At 42.8% G+C, this 18,097-nt stretch overlaps 1 protein-coding gene across 2 annotated transcripts in view; it reads left to right on the top strand.

Annotated features, from left to right (window-relative positions):
* THAP4 (THAP domain containing 4) overlaps positions 1–18,097 on the top strand; it is a 468,751-nt gene that overhangs the window by 87,084 nt on the left and 363,570 nt on the right. For both annotated transcript variants that reach the window (XM_033957644.1, XM_033957643.1), the window contains exon 2: positions 15,442–16,592. In XM_033957644.1, coding sequence (XP_033813535.1) covers positions 15,442–16,592 — 1,151 coding nt within the window. The remainder of the gene's footprint in view (positions 1–15,441; positions 16,593–18,097) is intronic.

Raw genomic sequence — 18,097 nt, forward strand, 5'->3', positions numbered from 1 at the left:
ACAATAACACTTTATTATACTTATATACCGTATTTGCCGGCGTATAAGACGACTGGGCGTATAAGACGACCCCCCAACTTTTACAGTTAAAATATAGAGTTTGTTATATACTCGCCATATAAGACTACCCCTTCTTCCGCACACCTTCTGCACAACAAATAAAACTTAAAAGAACATCAGAATTTATTTCAACAATTTTAATTAATTCACTAAAGCTGAATAGAACAATAAACCCATGGGAGCTGCCATGCTATTTGTTTTCTAAACTGTTAACCAAACTGAAACTGTCAATGATAGAATGAAGATAACACATAGAGGGAGAGAGCAAGTGCTGGGCAAGTCCCTAGCAAGTTTGCTGGCATGACAGTTTCCCTTTAAAAGCCTTCAAAAGCCTCCTGTTCGCCCCCGCAACTTCCTTAAGGGCTAGACTCCACACACGGCCGCATGTGCGAGAGACGTAGTAAAGAGAAAAGGGGTGGGGCCAGAGCGCCGCTGCTTCCCGCTGCGCAGGATGAAGGAGATGGCACCCTTGTCACACTGATGTCCCGCCATGGCCCCGCTGATGTCCCGGCAGGTTTACTAGTACCGTAAGCACCGTAAGGAGGTAAGGAAGGAGATGTTAGGGCATGTAAAGTAAGGGCATGTAAAAAGTACCCGGCGTATAAGACGACCCCCGACTTTGGGGAGGATTTTAAGGTACTGAAAAGTCGTCTTATACGCCGGCAAATACGGTATATATAAGAATAAAATAGCATCACCGTATCTCACGTAAACCCTCCCTTCACCATTCGTAATCCCTCAATGGATAGGCGAGTAGGACACAGGAGACTGCCCCTTTAGACCTCTTTTGGATTCTGTTCCTGGAGACGTCTTGGATTCTCAGGTTAAAATAGCATCACCTTGACCCCATATAACGACCATCTTCACCATTGGGAATCCCTGCAATAGATAGATGGGTGGACCAAAGGACTGTCCCTTTGTTGCAACGAAAACTGGATTCTGATTTCAGGAGCAGAATTCCGTCCTTATAAGCTGCTGAGTTCAAAAGCATAAACAGCTGGTCCTGCAGTAAACAGCATCCTTTGATTCAGGCACACCCTGGTCGGTCCCTTTGAAGTTGTTTGGACAACACCCAGGTCAAAAGATGTCAAGATAGCAGATACCTGTTCTGTTTCCCTTTCCTTTTGATGTAACCCAGGAGTCCTATCTGTCTTTACTGATGTCATTTGAGCAACACGTAGACAAAGGAAGTCAGGATGCCAGAGATTTCAGTTACCCCCCCCCCTTGGCCAGTCCTTTTGATGTAATCAAGAAGGTGTTATAGAGACCGGTTTTCCATCTGTCCTTTTGATGCTGTTTAGGCAACTCCTAGGTCAAAAAGGTCAAGTTAGCAGATACTTGTCACTGTCCCCTTCCTTTTGATGTAACCCAGGAGGTGTTTACTGTCCTGTGGAGATCAAAGAGGTCAGGATCTCAAATACACAAGGAGGTGTTGCAGTTTATTGTCTCTTTGATGCTATCCAGTTGTCACTCAAATAAAGGAAGTCAGGATCTCAAATAAGCAAGGTTATTGTAGAGACCATCTGGTCTTACTGTTCTTTGGAGGTCAGGAGTTCAGGTAAGCAGACTTGAGGATACATATCAGTAATATTCTGAACATGTCAGTAATATGCGAAGGCATAACATTCCACCCTTGGATACTCAAGTCTGTATTTCACAATTATTTTGCATGGCTTTCTTTATAGATGGCAATAAAATACATCGGTAAAAGAAAAATTAATATTTACATTTGCTATACACATACTGAAAAGGGAGCTTGAATAGCATGAATCACAAGTTTAACAAAACTGCTAGCAACAAAAACATTTTTATAAAGAACATGGTTCATAGAATGACACGTTTGTTTTATTTTGTTCATCTATTTGTTGCCCATGAAAAAGGGGAAACCATAATTGGGGTCCCAATGTCAAAGGCATTCCCGTAAAAGGACACATTGTTTCATTTCAAAATTACACCATTTTCTATCTAAGCGTACAGAATGTGATATGGTTTTAAATCAATGCGATAAAGTTAATTCTTTGTGATATCATTAACGACATGTAACATTAACTGATCATGTCGTAGCGATAGTTCATAATTATGTACAGTATTTGGCACCCATTCACCTTCCCATCTAAATACATCTGCTACTCTGGAGCCAAAATATGCTTGTTTGCCAGCCAGTATTTCAGAAACAATAGTATTTATTCTACATTTAAGCAAAGGTAAAATGGGAAAATTATTTTTCCCTTCATAAATTATTTCCTTATGTTCTAAACCTGGTATTCTTGTATTCCCTAATATTTCTTGCTAATTAGGCATTTTACTTGAAAGTATCACGTATAGGGAATCATGGAAATTAATAATCTTATTAATATTATATTTGTGCTCTTACTCATGGCTTACATACATTTAGGGTAGCTTCATAGTCACCATCGATCACTGCAGTTATCTGGTATCCTGTTTTTCTTAGCAGCTTTGGTTAGGGTCTGGCTATGCTCCAGTTTCAATAGGCTTGCTATGCCACTCACATGCCTTCACTCATGTAAGATTCACGAGCACCGCCCCCAGAGACCAGCCCTAATGTGAAGTGGCAGGATATAGGCTCACTTCTATTCCCAAGTCGGTGCCACATAATAGCTTCATGGTACTGTATGTCTGGTTGCGTGTCATCATCTTCTCGATCTGGTGAAATTTTCTCTTAACCCAGCATGTTAACCAAATCATCAGAATGAGAGAGCAGAGCTGACCAATTTTATCACAAAAGGATGAAAGTCTATATGAAATAACATTTCCCAGTACGTGATTTTTCAAGGAAAATATTTCCTCATGACTGTTTAGCTTCAATGCTTTAGTTACAATAAACACCCCTAGTGGTAAAAGAGAAGATAAGAGAAAAAGGAGAAAAACCACTTTATGTACAGAAGGTGAGAACATGTGACACAATACTTGTGTGTAAAGTAGTATTTGTGTGAGATGAGAGAAACAATACTAATGCACTTAAAGGTCTTCTGTAGGACATTCAGAAAATACACCTTTTTATGTTCTGGACATAATTATTATGTCATTTAAGAGAGACCATACACACGTACAGAATGTGATACCAAAATAACTTATGTCAGAGATGTGCACTGCACTGTTTATACCTGGTAAGTTAAATAAAGAGAGACCATTTTTTATTTTATTTAGCAAATATCAAATACCAATGAACACCATTTTACCAGGTATAAAGCTTTCTAATTATTTCTCTTCAGATATCCTTTTATAATATAACCCCTAACTAAATTATCATTGGGCTGTATAGAAACATAGAAAGATGACGGCAGAAAAGGGCCAGGGCCCATCAAGTCTGCCCACTCTATAGACCCTTTGCCCTGACCCACGTAGGGATCCCACATGGGCGTCCCCTTTATTCCTAAAATCTGGCACGCTGCTGGCCTCGATTACCTGTGAGCCATAGCATAAAATCATTGTGAGCATGGTTTTTATAAGATACTTTCTTGTAAGTGGGGGAATCTTTTTTGGAAAGGGAAATGGTACCATTTGGACTAATAGAAGGGGTGGAATAAACTCTGGAAATGGCCAATGTGAAATGTTGGGGTACCCCATAAGCTAAAACAGACAACACATAACAGAAACAGACAAACACAGAGCTCCGGCATGCTTTCTTCCATCGGTAATGATTCAGGGTTGAATTTAATCTGTAAATAAGCACACTATTAATCAAAAGAGTCACAAACAAATGTGGTATCCATTGGATTCCCACTATCAGGTCACAGTGCTGGACGTATTTTAAAGATGGCACAGTGAGATTGGTTCTCCTGACCATATCTGGATACTAAGCTTCTAAAAGAAAGAGAGATAGAAACTTAAGTTAATTGCTCCATATAGTTTTACTGGTCTTCTTTTCTATTTTTCTTCTATTTCAAAGCTCTGTCACACAATCGTAAGAGAATGCAAGCAGGGAAGTATTAATCTATAAAATATACAAGAGAAGTTTACGTGCAGGTACAGTGGTTCACAATGTTAGTGTTTGAGGTAAAAGACACATTTGCAAAATTACTTGGAGTGCAACTTCCTTATACTATCTAACAAAACTTTATTCATTATAAAGGTCACTTAGCAATATTTCTACTTTTTTTATTGTCCAACCTACCCCATATGTTACCCCAGATGTGAAATATGTTGCCTCCAAAATCCAAAAAGGCCCAAGTCTGTTTTTTACTTTGGGGAGAAGGGAAGTTTAGCTTTCTCTATCACCTCTCGGCATCCTTTTACCCACTTTCTGCTGTAATCTTGTGATAGAAAGTGGGACTATGTAAGTATTTTTGTGGTAGTCTGGTATATGTATATTGCCTCCCTTGCCAAGTGAATGCAAATTGTTCTGGACATTGCTCCACTATAGGAATAGTAAAAAAAAAAAAAGCATTGGTTCATGTTTAAGCTGTAATGTTAACCCTTATAGGATATCTAGCCCTATTATATTTTAAGGAATCCCATAGATTAATACAGTATATTCCCAAATTGGTAATTGTCCAATTTTAAAATTTGTAAAAAAATTTATTTTTTTTTTCTTCCTGCTTGTATAATTTTCCCCCCAATCCTGATATTTATATTCCTACACCCCAGTGTCCACTACAGCTTGTACCTTTTGCTCCCCAGATTTCCACTAAATATTTATCTCTACAGGCAGACACTGAGGTTTGACATTCACATCATTGATCCTCCCACCACTTCCACCCTTTTAGATCAGGATAAAGAGTGGAAGCAGTTTCCTCAGGAGGAGCAGTTGGCACCGGCATATCCTCACTCTTGCTTACTTGGGCTTGAGACATAGATTTCTTTCCTAATCCTCTACTTTTGTACATTTTCCATAAAGTCCCTGTATCTTTCCCATCTATGTCTTCCCTCTTTACCCCATCTTTTATTAATGCCAAAAACATATCCCTTCGGGATACTCGATTAGCCCTGTTTGAATTGGCTTGTCCTTCCCTCTTTTTATCGAAAGTATTTTGAGGTCCCCAGTCCCCCCGATCTCCTAACTGTCGGACCGCTTCTAAGGCTTCCAAAATAGTCCTCTCTATTTGATTGATCAACAAAGTTATCATTACCTGTTTGTATGCCGGTGCAGCATACTTAATAATTTTATTTCTCATTGACTCAGTAAAAGGTAATGACATATATATGCCAGCGTGACCTATTACTAAGGCTGCCTTCATAGACTCCTCCTTAATTCTCATTTGAGCATCTTTTAATGTATACCAAATCTTATCATTTGAGGGCCAATCAGATTCAAGTGGATATCGCCTCGTGACACCCCTACTAATTATCTCTAATAAAGACCATTGGGCAATTTTTTCAGGATAAGGATCCTCCCGCAACGCATGTTGCACTGCTACTTCTTGACTAATTTGAACAAATTTAGGGGCATCTGTGGTATCTAACATAATCCCTGCTGCGCCCAGCTCCTGCACCTGAACTACCCACTGTATTAGTGGTTCCCCAGGCTGCTGTGTAAAGCGTGCCATCATATCCATGATTTCATGTGGAGTAACATCCTCCCTAACATTATCTCTAGTTAGATTTTCTCCTGTTTGCAGATTTCCCTATAATCTTTGTCTCCTCACAGGCTCTGCTTCTAAACTTTCTGCCTGTTCTCCTTTAACACATATATCCTCCTCACTGTTATTAGAATTTGAATCCCAAATATTCCCATCCCGTTTGTTTGGATTCCAATCATTCGGCAGATGATAAATTAAGATTTTAACTTTTCTGTAACTCACTTTCCACCTCCGTTTCTTGTATTTATATCGTGCATATTGCATAGCTGACTTTTCTGTTACATTTTGATAGGTTTCTACCTTATCCATTAACAACTTATTCTGACATTGTAGCATTGTAATGGCATGCTGTTGATTATACCTTTTCTTTTCCAGCTCTTCTAATTTCAATTGTAATTCCTGTTTAGCTTCATGCAAATTCCTCCAGTCTGACAAAATCATCCTTCCTTGTCTAGAAATTACTTCTTGCTCTTCTCCTTTTGAGATTTTCACCTTTTGTAAGGAGGCACATAATTCATGTGGATCCCCACTTTCAAAAGGATTGGGAGCCTGCTCCTCAACCCCATGTTTTATCTGATGCTTTTGTGACCACATGATCTACCCCACTTCTGGTACCAATTTGTTCCGCCACTAATTTCTGACAAGTGGGATGATCAGTGACACTCAGAAAAGCACACAGACAATATCAAACATAAACAATAACACTTTATTATACTTATATATATATAAGAATAAAATAGCATCGCCGTATCTCACGTAAACCCTCCCTTCACCATTCGGAATCCCTCAATGGATAGGCGAGTAGTACACGGGAGACTGCCCCTTTAGACCTCTTTTGGATTCTGTTCCTGGAGACGTCTTGGATTTTCAGGTTAAAATAGCATCACCTTGACCCCATATAACGACCATCTTCACCATTGGCAATCCCTGCAATAGATAGATGGGTGGACCAAAGGACTGTCCCTTTGTTGCAATGAAACTGGATTCTGATTTCAGGAGCAGAATTCCATCCTTATAAGCTGCTGAGTTCAAAAGCATAAACAGCTGGTCCTGCAGTAAACAGCGTCCTTTGATTCAGGCACACCCTGGTCGGTCCCTTTGAAGTTGTTTGGACAACACCCAGGTCAAAAGATGTCAAGATAGCAGATACCTGTTCTGTTTCCCTTTCATTTTGATGTAACCCAGGAGTCCTATCTGTCTTTACTGATGTCATTTGAGCAACACGTAGACAAAGGAAGTCAGGATGCCAGAGATTTCAGTTACCCCCCCCCCCTTGGCCAGTCCTTTTGATGTAATCAAGAAGGTGTTATAGAGACCGGTTTTCCATCTGTCCTTTTGATGCTGTTTAGGCAACTCCTAGGTCAAAAAGGTCAAGTTAGCAGATACTTGTCACTGTCCCCTTCCTTTTGATGTAACCCAGGAGGTGTTTACTGTCCTGTGGAGATCAAAGAGGTCAGGATCTCAAATACACAAGGAGGTGTTGCAGTTTATTGTCTCTTTGATGCTATCCAGTTGTCACTCAAATAAAGGAAGTCAGGATCTCAAATAAGCAAGGTTATTGTAGAGACCATCTGGTCTTACTGTTCTTTGGAGGTCAGGAGTTCAGGTAAGCAGACTTGAGGATACATATCAGTAATATTCTGAACATGTCAGTAATATGCGGAGGCATAACAGTGTTCTAAAGAGATTGCCTAATCTTTTATTAGTACATCCAGCTTTTATACTTTTTTAACATGGGTCAGTGGTATTAGCAGATGACGTAAGTACAAACCATATCTGGTGACAGGATACATAGGCTTCAAAGAAGTAATCAACACTAGAAAAGGGGGTGGGTGAATGAGCAGGATATGTACTTCATTGCTGAAACAAGGCTGCCCTGTGAACTTCTAAAAGCTAAGTTACTCAGCATTTCATATTCTGCTCTTTTCACAGGTTTTCAGCATTACCGTATTTTCGCGGATATAACGCGCACCCGTGTAAAACGCGCACACGGGTATAGCGCGCAGAAACCACACTTGTATGTACGGAAACTTTTGTATACAGCGCTCATGGGTATACCGCGCATGCTGCCCGACTCTCCTCTGGCCACCCCGACTCTCCTTTCGCCCTCCCCGACTCTCCTCTGGTTGCCCCGACTCACCGTTCACCCGCCCTGACTTTCCGTGCACTGTCCCGACCCGGAGTTTTCTCAGCAGAATTTCCCAGACCACCTCTTCCTCTCAACACATTGACACGCTAGTGGGTTTATTTTATGGCTTTTTCACTCCCTTCGGTCTGCCTGTCCCCCTTGAGGTCCTGTCCCCCCTTGAAGGTCTGCCTGTCCCCCTTGAAGTTCTGCCTGTCCCCCTTGAAGGTCTGCCTGTCCCCCCTTGAAGTCCTGTCCCCCCTTGAAGGTCTGTCCCCATCCTGAAAGCCTGATGCCCCCCTCGATGTCCGATTCTTCTCCCCCCTCGGCAGGACCACTCGCACCCCCACCCCGAAGGACCGCCGACTCCCCGACAATATCGGGCCAGGAGGGATCCCAAATCCTCCTGGCCACGGCGACCCCCTAACCCCACCCCGCACTACATTACGGGCAGGAGGGATCCCAGGCCCTCCTGCCCTCGACGCAAACCCCCCTCCCCCCCAACGACCGCCCCCCCCAAGAACCTCCGACCGCCCCCCCAGCCGACCCGCGATCCCCCTGGCGACCCCCACGACCCCCCCACCCCTTTCCCCGTACCTTTGGTAGTTGGCCGGACAGATGGGAGCCAAACCCACCTGTCCGGCAGGCAGCCAACGAAGGAATGAGGCCGGATTGGCCCATCCATCCTAAAGCTCCGCCTACTGGTGGGGCCTAAGGCGCGTGGGCCAATCAGAATAGGCCCTGGAGCCTTAGGTCCCACCTGGGGGCGTGGCCTGAGGCACATGGTCGGGTTGGGCCCATGTGCCTCAGGCCGCGCCCCCAGGTGGGACCTAAGGCTCCAGGGCCTATTCTGATTGGCCCACGCGCCTTAGGCCCCACCAGTAGGCGGAGCTTTAGGATGGATGGGCCAATCCGGCCTCATTCCTTCGTTGGCTGCCTGCCGGACAGGCGGGTTTGGCTCCCGTCTGTCTGGCCAACTACCAAAGGTACGTGGAAGGGGGGTGGGGGGGTCGTGGGGGTCGCTAGGGGGATCGCGGGTCGGCTGGGGGGGCGGTCGGAGGTTCTTGGGGGGGGCGGTCGTTGGGGGGAGGGGGGTTTGCGTCGAGGGCAGGAGGGCCTAGGATCCCTCCTGCCCGTAATGTAGTGCGAGGTGGGGGTAGGGGGTCGCCGTGGCCAGGAGGGTTTGGGCTCCCTCCTGGCCCGATATTGTCGGGGAGTCGGCGGTCCTTCGGGGTGGGGGTGCGAGCGTCCTTCCGGATGATGAATCGGGCGTCGGGCGGGGTGTGAAATATGTAAAAAAAAATTTGTATACCGCGCTCAGGCATATAACGCGCGAAGGGTATGCGCGGTACGTAAAAACGCGTATAACGCACGCGTTATATCTGCGAAAATACGGTATATCTGCTTAATTTCTCTTCTCCTCCCTGTTTCTTACTAAAAAAAAATATAAAAAAGCACAAAAAAATAAATCCTTCTCTTTCCTCTGTTAAATCTTATTTCCTCTTCCTGCATTTTTGTTTAAAATACTGTGTTTTAGGTGGTATAGAGCCTATATTTCTGGTGCCTGTGGCTCAGGGTGACTAAAGTAGGGAAAATCCTGTTATAAATCCTGTGTTTTCGGGTAGCACTGATAGAACCTGCAATTTTGTTTAAAATACTGTGTTTTAGGTGGTATAGAGCCTATATTTCTGACTCACTAGTTTTTAGCCATTGTGTCTGATTAGGTGGGGAAGGGAGGGGCTCTGTTTTACTTCTAAGGTTAATTGCATTATCTTTGGGACATTGCTGTGAACAAGGCTGCCCTGTAAACATCTAAAAGCTAAGTTACTCAGCATTTCATATTCTGCTCTTTTCACTGGTTTTCAGCATTATATCTGCTTAATTTCTCTTTTCCCTGTTTCTTACTAAAAAAAAAATATAAAAAAGCACAAAAAAATAAATCCTTCTCTTTCCTCTGTTAAATCTTATTTCCTCTTCCTGTATTTTTGTTTAAAATACTGTGTTTTAGGTGGTATAGAGCCTATATTTCTGGTGCCTGTGGCTCAGGGTGACTAAAGTAGGGAAAATCCTGTTATAAATCCTGTGTTTTAGGGTAGCACTGATAGAACCTGCATTTTTGTTTAAAATACTGTGTTTTAGGTGGTATAGAGCCTATATTTCTGACTCACTAGTTTTTAGCCATTGTGTCTGATTAGGTGGGGAAGGGAGGGGCTCTGTTTTACTTCTAAGGTTAATTGCATTATCTTTGGGACATTGCTGTGAACAAGGCTGCCCTGTAAACATCTAAAAGCTAAGTTACTCAGCATTTCATATTCTTCCCTTTTGACTGGTTTTCAGCATTATATCTGCTTAATTTCTCTTCTCCTCCCTGTTTCTTACTAAAAAAAATATAAAAAAGCACAAAAAAATAAATCCTTGTCTTTCCTCTGTTAAATCTTATTTCCTCTTCCTGCATTTTTGTTTAAAATACTGTGTTTTAGGTGGTATAGAGCCTATATTTCTGGTGCCTGTGGCTCAGGGTGACTAAAGTAGGGAAAATCCTGTTATAAATCCTGTGTTTTCGGGTAGCACTGATAGAACCTGTACTTTTGTTTAAAATACTGTGTTTTAGGTGGTATAGAGCCTATATTTCTGGTCACTTCACAACCAATCAAGTCACTTCACAACCAATCAAGATGACCTTTATTCTATGCAATCACTATGGTGCTTTAATTCCAAGACATACTATTTGGAGGCTTAAGGCTTGCCCCATCTGTCTTCAACTTGCCAGTATTAAGGAGGAGCTCTGCAAACTTAAACAGGAATTGAATACAATTAAAGCAGCTTCCATCACTCCACAAAATCATACCAACTTACCACCTCTACCTCAAAGAATAAAACAGCCCAGGAATAAATGGGTCACAGTAGGCTCAGGAAGACTGCGACATGTAACACAGAAACATCCACCTTCACTTATATTACCTCTACAGAATTCCTTCGCTCCACTAGTGCACTGCGATACTCAGGAAAATAGAAGGGAGGTGGGACTGGAACCAATGAAGGAAACTCAAGAGAACAAGCGCACCCTAAGTACAAATAAAAAAGCCAAAAACAGAAAACTATTACTGTTGGGGGATTCCATCATCAGAGGCATTAACCTTGGAACACAGGGCGAGGAGACTAAAATAGTGAAATGTCTTCCAGGATCCTCAGCTACCAGGAGTTCCAGGCAAATACTGATTATAATTAAGGAAGAAACTAAGGATTTTAACACTGATGTTGTTATCCATCCATCTGGGAACTAATGACCTGGCCAACAACTCCACACTTGCAGCACAGAAAGCTTTTCGGGAGCTTGGTGAGGGCGTGAAACCTTTTGTAAAGACTTTAGCTTTTTCTGAAATACTGCCTGCATATGGAAAAGGAGTGCAAAGAGTGAAAAACACAGAGGACTTTAATAGATGGCTCAGAGCCTGGTGTCATCAAGAAGGCTTCAGGTACATAGGAGGATGGGGAAATACATGGAAGGACAAGAAGCTATATTGCACTGATAGGCTACATATTACTACAGCAGGAAAAAGAAACCTTGCAGAGAAATTTAGACATTATTTTTCTAGGCATTTAAACTAGAAGGTGGGGGTGGTGTATGTACGAAGGACAATTATAGAGACCACCCCCGGCAAAAGAAAAGATGTGATAGTAGTAAAGGCTGCAACATAAGCAATATCAGCAACTCATTTCTTAGTATTGCAACGGAAAGTGAAACGACACAAAAATCCATACGAAAAAGGAGATTATCACTGAAAAATAGCTGGAAAGCGATGACCACAAATGCTCGCAGTCTAAGCAACAAAGTTCATGATCTGCAAGCCCTGATATTAGAGGCAGATCTAGATATTGTTGCTATCACAGAGACATGGTTCAGTGAATCACATGGATGGGATGCAAACATACCGGGATATAATCTTTTTAGGAAGGATAGAGATGGTCATAAAGGTGGAGGAGTAGCTCTCTATGTAAAGATCAATATCCAAGCGACCGAAATGCAAGGGACCTGGGGAGAGGAAGAAGCGATATGGATTGCTCTGAAAAGAGAAGATGGAACTTCTATCTATGTGGGTGTAGTCTACAGACCTCCGACTCAATCGCAGCAAATTGATAAGGATCTGATTGTGGATATCCAAAAGTTTGGAAGGAAAGAGGAGGTTCTGCTGTTGGGAGATTTCAACCTGCCGTATGCGGACTGGAATGTTCCGTCTGCGGAATCGGAAAGAAGTAGGGAGATTGTGGATGCCTTTCAAGAGGCTCTGCTCAGACAAATGGTGACGGAACCCACAAGGGAAAAAGCGATATTGGATCTGGTCCTCACAAATGGAGAGAGTATCTCTAATGTTCGAGTGGGTGCTCACCTGGGTAGTAGCGATCATCAAACAGTTTGGTTTGATATAACGGCTAAAGTGGAGAGCGGTTGCACGATACTTAAAGTCCTAGATTTCAAACGTATGGACTTTAATGCAATGGGAAAGTACCTGAAGAAAGAGCTGTTAGGATGGGAGGACATAAGAGAAGTGGAAAGACAGTGGTCTAAGCTGAAAGGAGCGATAAAAATGGCTACGGACCTTTATGTGAAGAAAATCAATAAAAACAAGAGGAAAAGGAAGCCGATATGGTTCTCCAACCTAGTGGCTGAGAAAATAAAGGCGAAAGAGTTGGCGTTCATGAAATATAAAAAAACCCAAGAAGAGGAGAGCAGAAAGGACTACAGGGTGAAACTGAAAGAAGCCAAGAGAGAGATACGTTTGGTGAAGGCACAGGCGAAAGAACAAATGGCTAAAAATGTAAAAAAGGGAGATAAAAATTTTTTCAGATATATTAGTGAAAGGAGGAAGATAAAAAATGGAATTGCTAGGCTAAAAGATGCTGGGAACAAATATGTGGAGAGTGATGAGGAGAAAGCAAATGTGCTAAACAAATACTTCTGTTCTGTGTTCACATCCTGGAGAAGGACCGAGATTGTCTGGCAAAGTTACACGAGAAAATGGAGTAGATTCTGCGCCGTTCACGGAGGAGGGTGTTTATGAGCAACTTGAAAAACTGAAGGTGGACAAAGCGATGGGACCAGACGGGATCCATCCCAGGATACTAAGGGAGCTCAGAGATGTTCTGGCGAGTCCTATTAAAGACTTCTTCAACAAATCTCTGGAGATGGGAGTGATTCCTGGGGATTGGAGGAGAGCGGAAGTGGTAACATAAAAGTGGTCACAGGGATGAAGCAGGAAACTACAGGCCGGTGAGCCTCACTTCAGTTGTTGGAAAAATAATGGAAGTGTTGCTGAAAGAAAGGATAGTGTATTTCCTTGAATCTAATGGGTTACAGGATCCGAGGCAACATGGCTTTACAAAAGGTAAATCATGCCAAACGAACCTGATTGAATTTTTTGATTGGGTGACCATAGAGCTGGATCGAGGACATATGCTAGATGTAATTTACTTGGATTTCAGCAAAGCCTTTGATACAGTTCCTCATAGGAGGCTGTTGAACAAACTTGAAGGGCTGAAGTTAGGACCCAAAGTGGTGAACTGGGTCAGAAACTGGCTGTCGGACAGACGCCAGAGGGTGGTGGTTAATGGAAGTCGCTCGAAGGAAGGAAAGGTGACTAGTGGAGTCCCTCAGGGTTCGGTGCTGGGGCCAATCCTGTTCAATATGTATGTAAGTGACATTGCTGAAGGGTTAGAAGGAAAAGTGTGCCTTTTTGCAGATGATACCAAGATTTGTAACAGAGTAGACACCGAAGAGGGAGTGGAAAATATGAAAAAGGATCTGCAAAAGTTAGAGGAATGGTCTAATGCCTGGCAACTAAAATTCAATGCAAAGAAATGCAGAGTAATGCATTTGGGGATTAATAATAGGAAGGAACCGTATATGCTGGGAGGAGAGAAGCTGATATGCACGGACGGGGAGAGGGACCTTGGGGTGATAGTGTCCGAAGATCTAAAGGCGAAAAAACAGTGTGACAAGGCAGTGGCTGCTGCCAGAAGGATTCTGGGCTGTATAAAGAGAGGCGTAGTCAGTAGAAGGAAGAAGGTGTTGATGCCCCTGTACAGGTCATTGGTGAGGCCCCACTTGGAGTATTGTGTTCAGTTTTGGAGACCGTATCTGGCGAAAGACGTAAGAAGACTTGAGGCGGTCCAGAGGAGGGCAACGAAAATGATAGGAGGCTTGCGCCAGAAGACGTATGAGGAGAGACTGGAAGCCCTGAATATGTATACCCTAGAGGAAAGGAGAGACAGGGGAGATATGATTCAGACGTTCAAATACTTAAAGGGTATTAACGTAGAACAAAATCTTTTCCAGAGAAAGGAAAATGGTAAAACCAGAGGACATAATTTGAGGTTGAGGGGTGGTAGATTCAGGGGCAATGTTAGGAAATTCTACTTTTATGGAGAGGGTGGTGGATGCCTGGAATGCGCTCCCGAGAGAGGTGGTGGAGAGTAAAACTGTGACTGAGGTCAAAGAAGCGTGGGATGAACACAGAAGATTTAGAATCAGAAAATAATATTAAAGATTGAACTAGGCCAGTTACTGGGCAGACTTGTACGGTCTGTGTCTGTGTATGGCCGTTTGGAGGAGGATGGGCAGGGGAGGGCTTCAATGGCTGGGAGGGTGTAGATGGGCTGGAGTAAGTCTTAACAGAGATTTCGGCAGTTGGAACCCAACAGTACCGGGTAAAGCTTTGGATTCTCGCCCAGAAATAGCTAAGAAGAAAAAAAAAAAAAAATTTAAATTGAATCAGGTTGGGCAGACTGGATGGACCATTTGGGTCTTTATCTGCTGTCATCTACTATGTTACTATGTTATTGTTTAAATCAAAAGGTGTTAAAAGCTTCTCTTATCACTCTCAACCGGTACATGGCAGTGGGGGGGGGGGGGGGGTCGAACCTCTATTGTCTCAAACAGATAACTTCTTTAACAAGATTAAATGACCTTTTCCCAAACCATCAAGAGAGTAAACACGAACATTCTGCATTTGATTACTTCCAGCATAGACATAGACAGAAAACTTATCCTTTCAAATGTGTCCTTTCAGTGACAATATTCATTTTCTATCTATATAGCTAAGTGTTTTAATTTAGGAAAGCCAGCTATCCATATAGTTAGGCAGAACATGAATGCTCTCCCTTGACAGTAGGGCACTTATAAATGTAAAGAACAATTCTATAACCTAAGTGCCCACATTTATGCATGTGATATATGAGTAAATGTCTGGAATATTAACTTTTATGCAGGAATATATGCACAAGAGGGGGGAGCATGGGTGGAACTTAGGTAGGAACTCCCATTTATGTGATTAACTTACATAAAAATGTAAGTTATACATGTCCCTGCTGCATTTAGATGCCCACCAGGGCACCTAGGGCTGATGCGATTGTAGGTGCCTAAATGTTAAGCGTACTAATGTTGGGGTACACTAGTATCCTATAATGGAATGTAGAAATTTTGCGTATCTATAACAGAACCTACCACATAGCTCAGGGTTTCTAAATCATTGTGCTCAGTTATAGAATTGCATTCTTAAAAGCTGCTTTAACTATAAGTACTTATGAATATTGACCTGTATGTCTTATTTTATGTGAGAATTTCTAACTCTGAATAAGGAACAAATAAATGATGGTACTTTTTTTGAATTCCTAACATCTAAGAGGATTGTGTTTTGTTTCCTTTTCATGTAACTTCAGGTTCCCTATTAAGGACTCTAAACGAGTTATCCAGTGGCTGAAAGCAGTTCAAAGAAACAATTGGACACCTACCAAGTACTCTTTCCTCTGCAGTGAGCACTTTAGCAAGGACTGCTTCTCTAAGCGATTTGAGGACCAACACCGTTTCCTTAAACCCACAGCTGTACCATCCATCTTCCAATCTGCTGAGAAAAGAGCCACCTGTGGCTATGCCATATGTAAGAGGGAAGCAAACAATCAAATTCCAGAAGATGAGAATGCCCAACCAACAGATGGTGAGTCCAGGGAGCAGCATAGCCTGTCAGTGCCACTTGATCAAGACACTGCTGTAAATCAGAAAATGAAAGGACCAGAACGAACAACTGTTGAAGCTTACACTTTGGGCTCTGAGCAAAGGGAAAACATCATGTTACTGTCTGAAAGTTTGTTGACGAGAGCCTCAGTGGTCAAGACAGGTTCCCCAGTAAGAACAGAAAGATCATCTTCAGAGAATGGTACGCAAACCAATATCCACATAGGTAACTGGATGACTGATTCAAGTGGAATATCTATTGATGATTTCTCTCCACCTGTTTCTGGGGCCTGTAAGTTCATTGGGTCACTTCATTCTTACAGTTTTTCTTCAAAGCATAGCCGGGAGAGGACATCTGTCCCAAGGGAACTACCAGAAAGAAAAAAAGCTAAGAGAAACACAGAACTCAATAACAGCAGTGGGGGTGTCCCTCTGATTCCTGACAAGAGCTCCTTAGAAATTTCCTCTCCTTCACCATTAACTGTTGCACCCCAAAAGAGTTCTGAAAGCCCATCTGTGGCCCCTGCAGACCTGACCCCCAAATCAGCCACAGAAGCTGCTACAAGTGAAAAGGGTGCTGCGAACCCAAACTTTATGTCCATCAATGAAGTCATTGTGTCAGCCTCAGGAACCTGCAAGCTCATTGATTCACTCCACACATACTGCTTCTCCTCTAGACAGACCAAAAGTCAAGTGTGCTGCTTACGAGAGCAGGTGGAAAAGAAAAACATGGAACTGAAGCTGCTGCGGCAGAGGGTCAGTCGCTCTGATAGTCAGGTCAAGAGACTGAGAGAAAAGGTGGCAGAGCTAAAGAGATTCGATATTCCCAGTCAATGTAGTCTGCAATCCATGAAGTCCGGTCAGTACCTTTCTTTCCTTCCAGAGACTGGGTGGTGGTTTGATTTCTTTGCTAGAATAAGAGACAATTGCCTTATAAATTGGAAAGACTGGAGAATAATTTAGTAGATTGATCCATGGATAAGGAGCTTTTCATCTCTAAGGTGTTAATATTCAAAAACACTTATGTTTGTTGGTGGCACCAATCCCATAAATGCTTTTCTTTTTTATATTTCAGGCTACACAAATGGAATTATATTTGGCCATTCATGGGGGGTAGTTATCAACATGGGCTACCATTAAGATGGATTATTTTACCGCAGGTCCCATTTTATGTAATGAGATCTAGTGGAGTGGTGTGGAGGCATAGCCTAACAGCTAGTGCAGTGGGCTAAAAACCTGGGGAGCTGAATTCAATTCCCACTGGGGATTCTTGTTACTCTCTGGGCAAGTTATTTGACTTTCCATTGTCCCAGATACAAAACTTCGATTGTGAGCAAACTAGGGACAGAGAAAGTACTTGCAAATAATAAATGTAAACTACTTTGATTGTTTAACAGAAAGGCGACATATCAAATCCCATTACCCTTTACCTCCCTTTACTAATAAATTGGGTTTATGATAACATTAATGGTAGCCCACATTGATAACTTCACTGTTTAAATCATTAAGGGGGAAAGTTATGTTTTAATAAGGGTCATGGCTAGGGGGTATTATCCCAGGATAAGTAGGCAGCATATTCTCACACATGGGTGACATCACCGACGGAGCCCCGGTATGGACACTTGAAAAGTGCATCACTACTTTACGTCTTTAGAAAGTTTGCGATAGCCCGCACTGCACATGTGTGAGTGCCTTCCCGCCCGATGTAGGTGTGCGGTCCCTCAGTTTCTTAGTTTCCGCAGAGCTAAAAAGACACGTTTTCAACGGCCATTGAAATTTTTTCTCTGCCTTCCCGCTCTTGCGTTTTTCTGACTTTTAGTCATTTTTCTCTCTTTTTCCTGTTTGTTTTGTTCTTCGTTTGCAAAAAAAAAAAAAAAAAATTTCTTTACTTCCGTCCACCAGTTTCGATTTGGTTGAGGTGGTGTTCCCATCAATGTCCCACTGACAGGTTTTAAAAAGTGTGGTCGCTGTTTTCGGGCTATTTCTGTGACTGACCCTCACTACTGGTGTCTCCAGTGTTTGGGATCCAAGCGCTGCTCTTCACTACAGCGAAGGACTTTGAAGAATTGCCTTCTTCAGCAGCACAAGCTGTTCGGTGTCACCATGGAGGGGGAGCCGACATCGTCACCGACTAAGATGACACGGCAAGCGTCGACATTGGCAGACCCACCGACGCAGACTCCGGTGTCGCAGTACACCATTCCTCATGATAAGCCGGCTAAGACCTCAAACCTGCATTGAGTCAAGTCATGCCGATCTCGTGTAAGTCCCGTAAGCATATGGTCCACATTACGGTGAGTTTCTCTACATCGGCATCTTCCTCACTGGACCGTGTTGCGACACCAGCGGTATCGGTGAAAAAGC

This window comes from Geotrypetes seraphini, chromosome 9 (assembly GCF_902459505.1).
Source record: "Geotrypetes seraphini chromosome 9, aGeoSer1.1, whole genome shotgun sequence".
Lineage (NCBI taxonomy): Eukaryota > Metazoa > Chordata > Amphibia > Gymnophiona > Dermophiidae > Geotrypetes > Geotrypetes seraphini.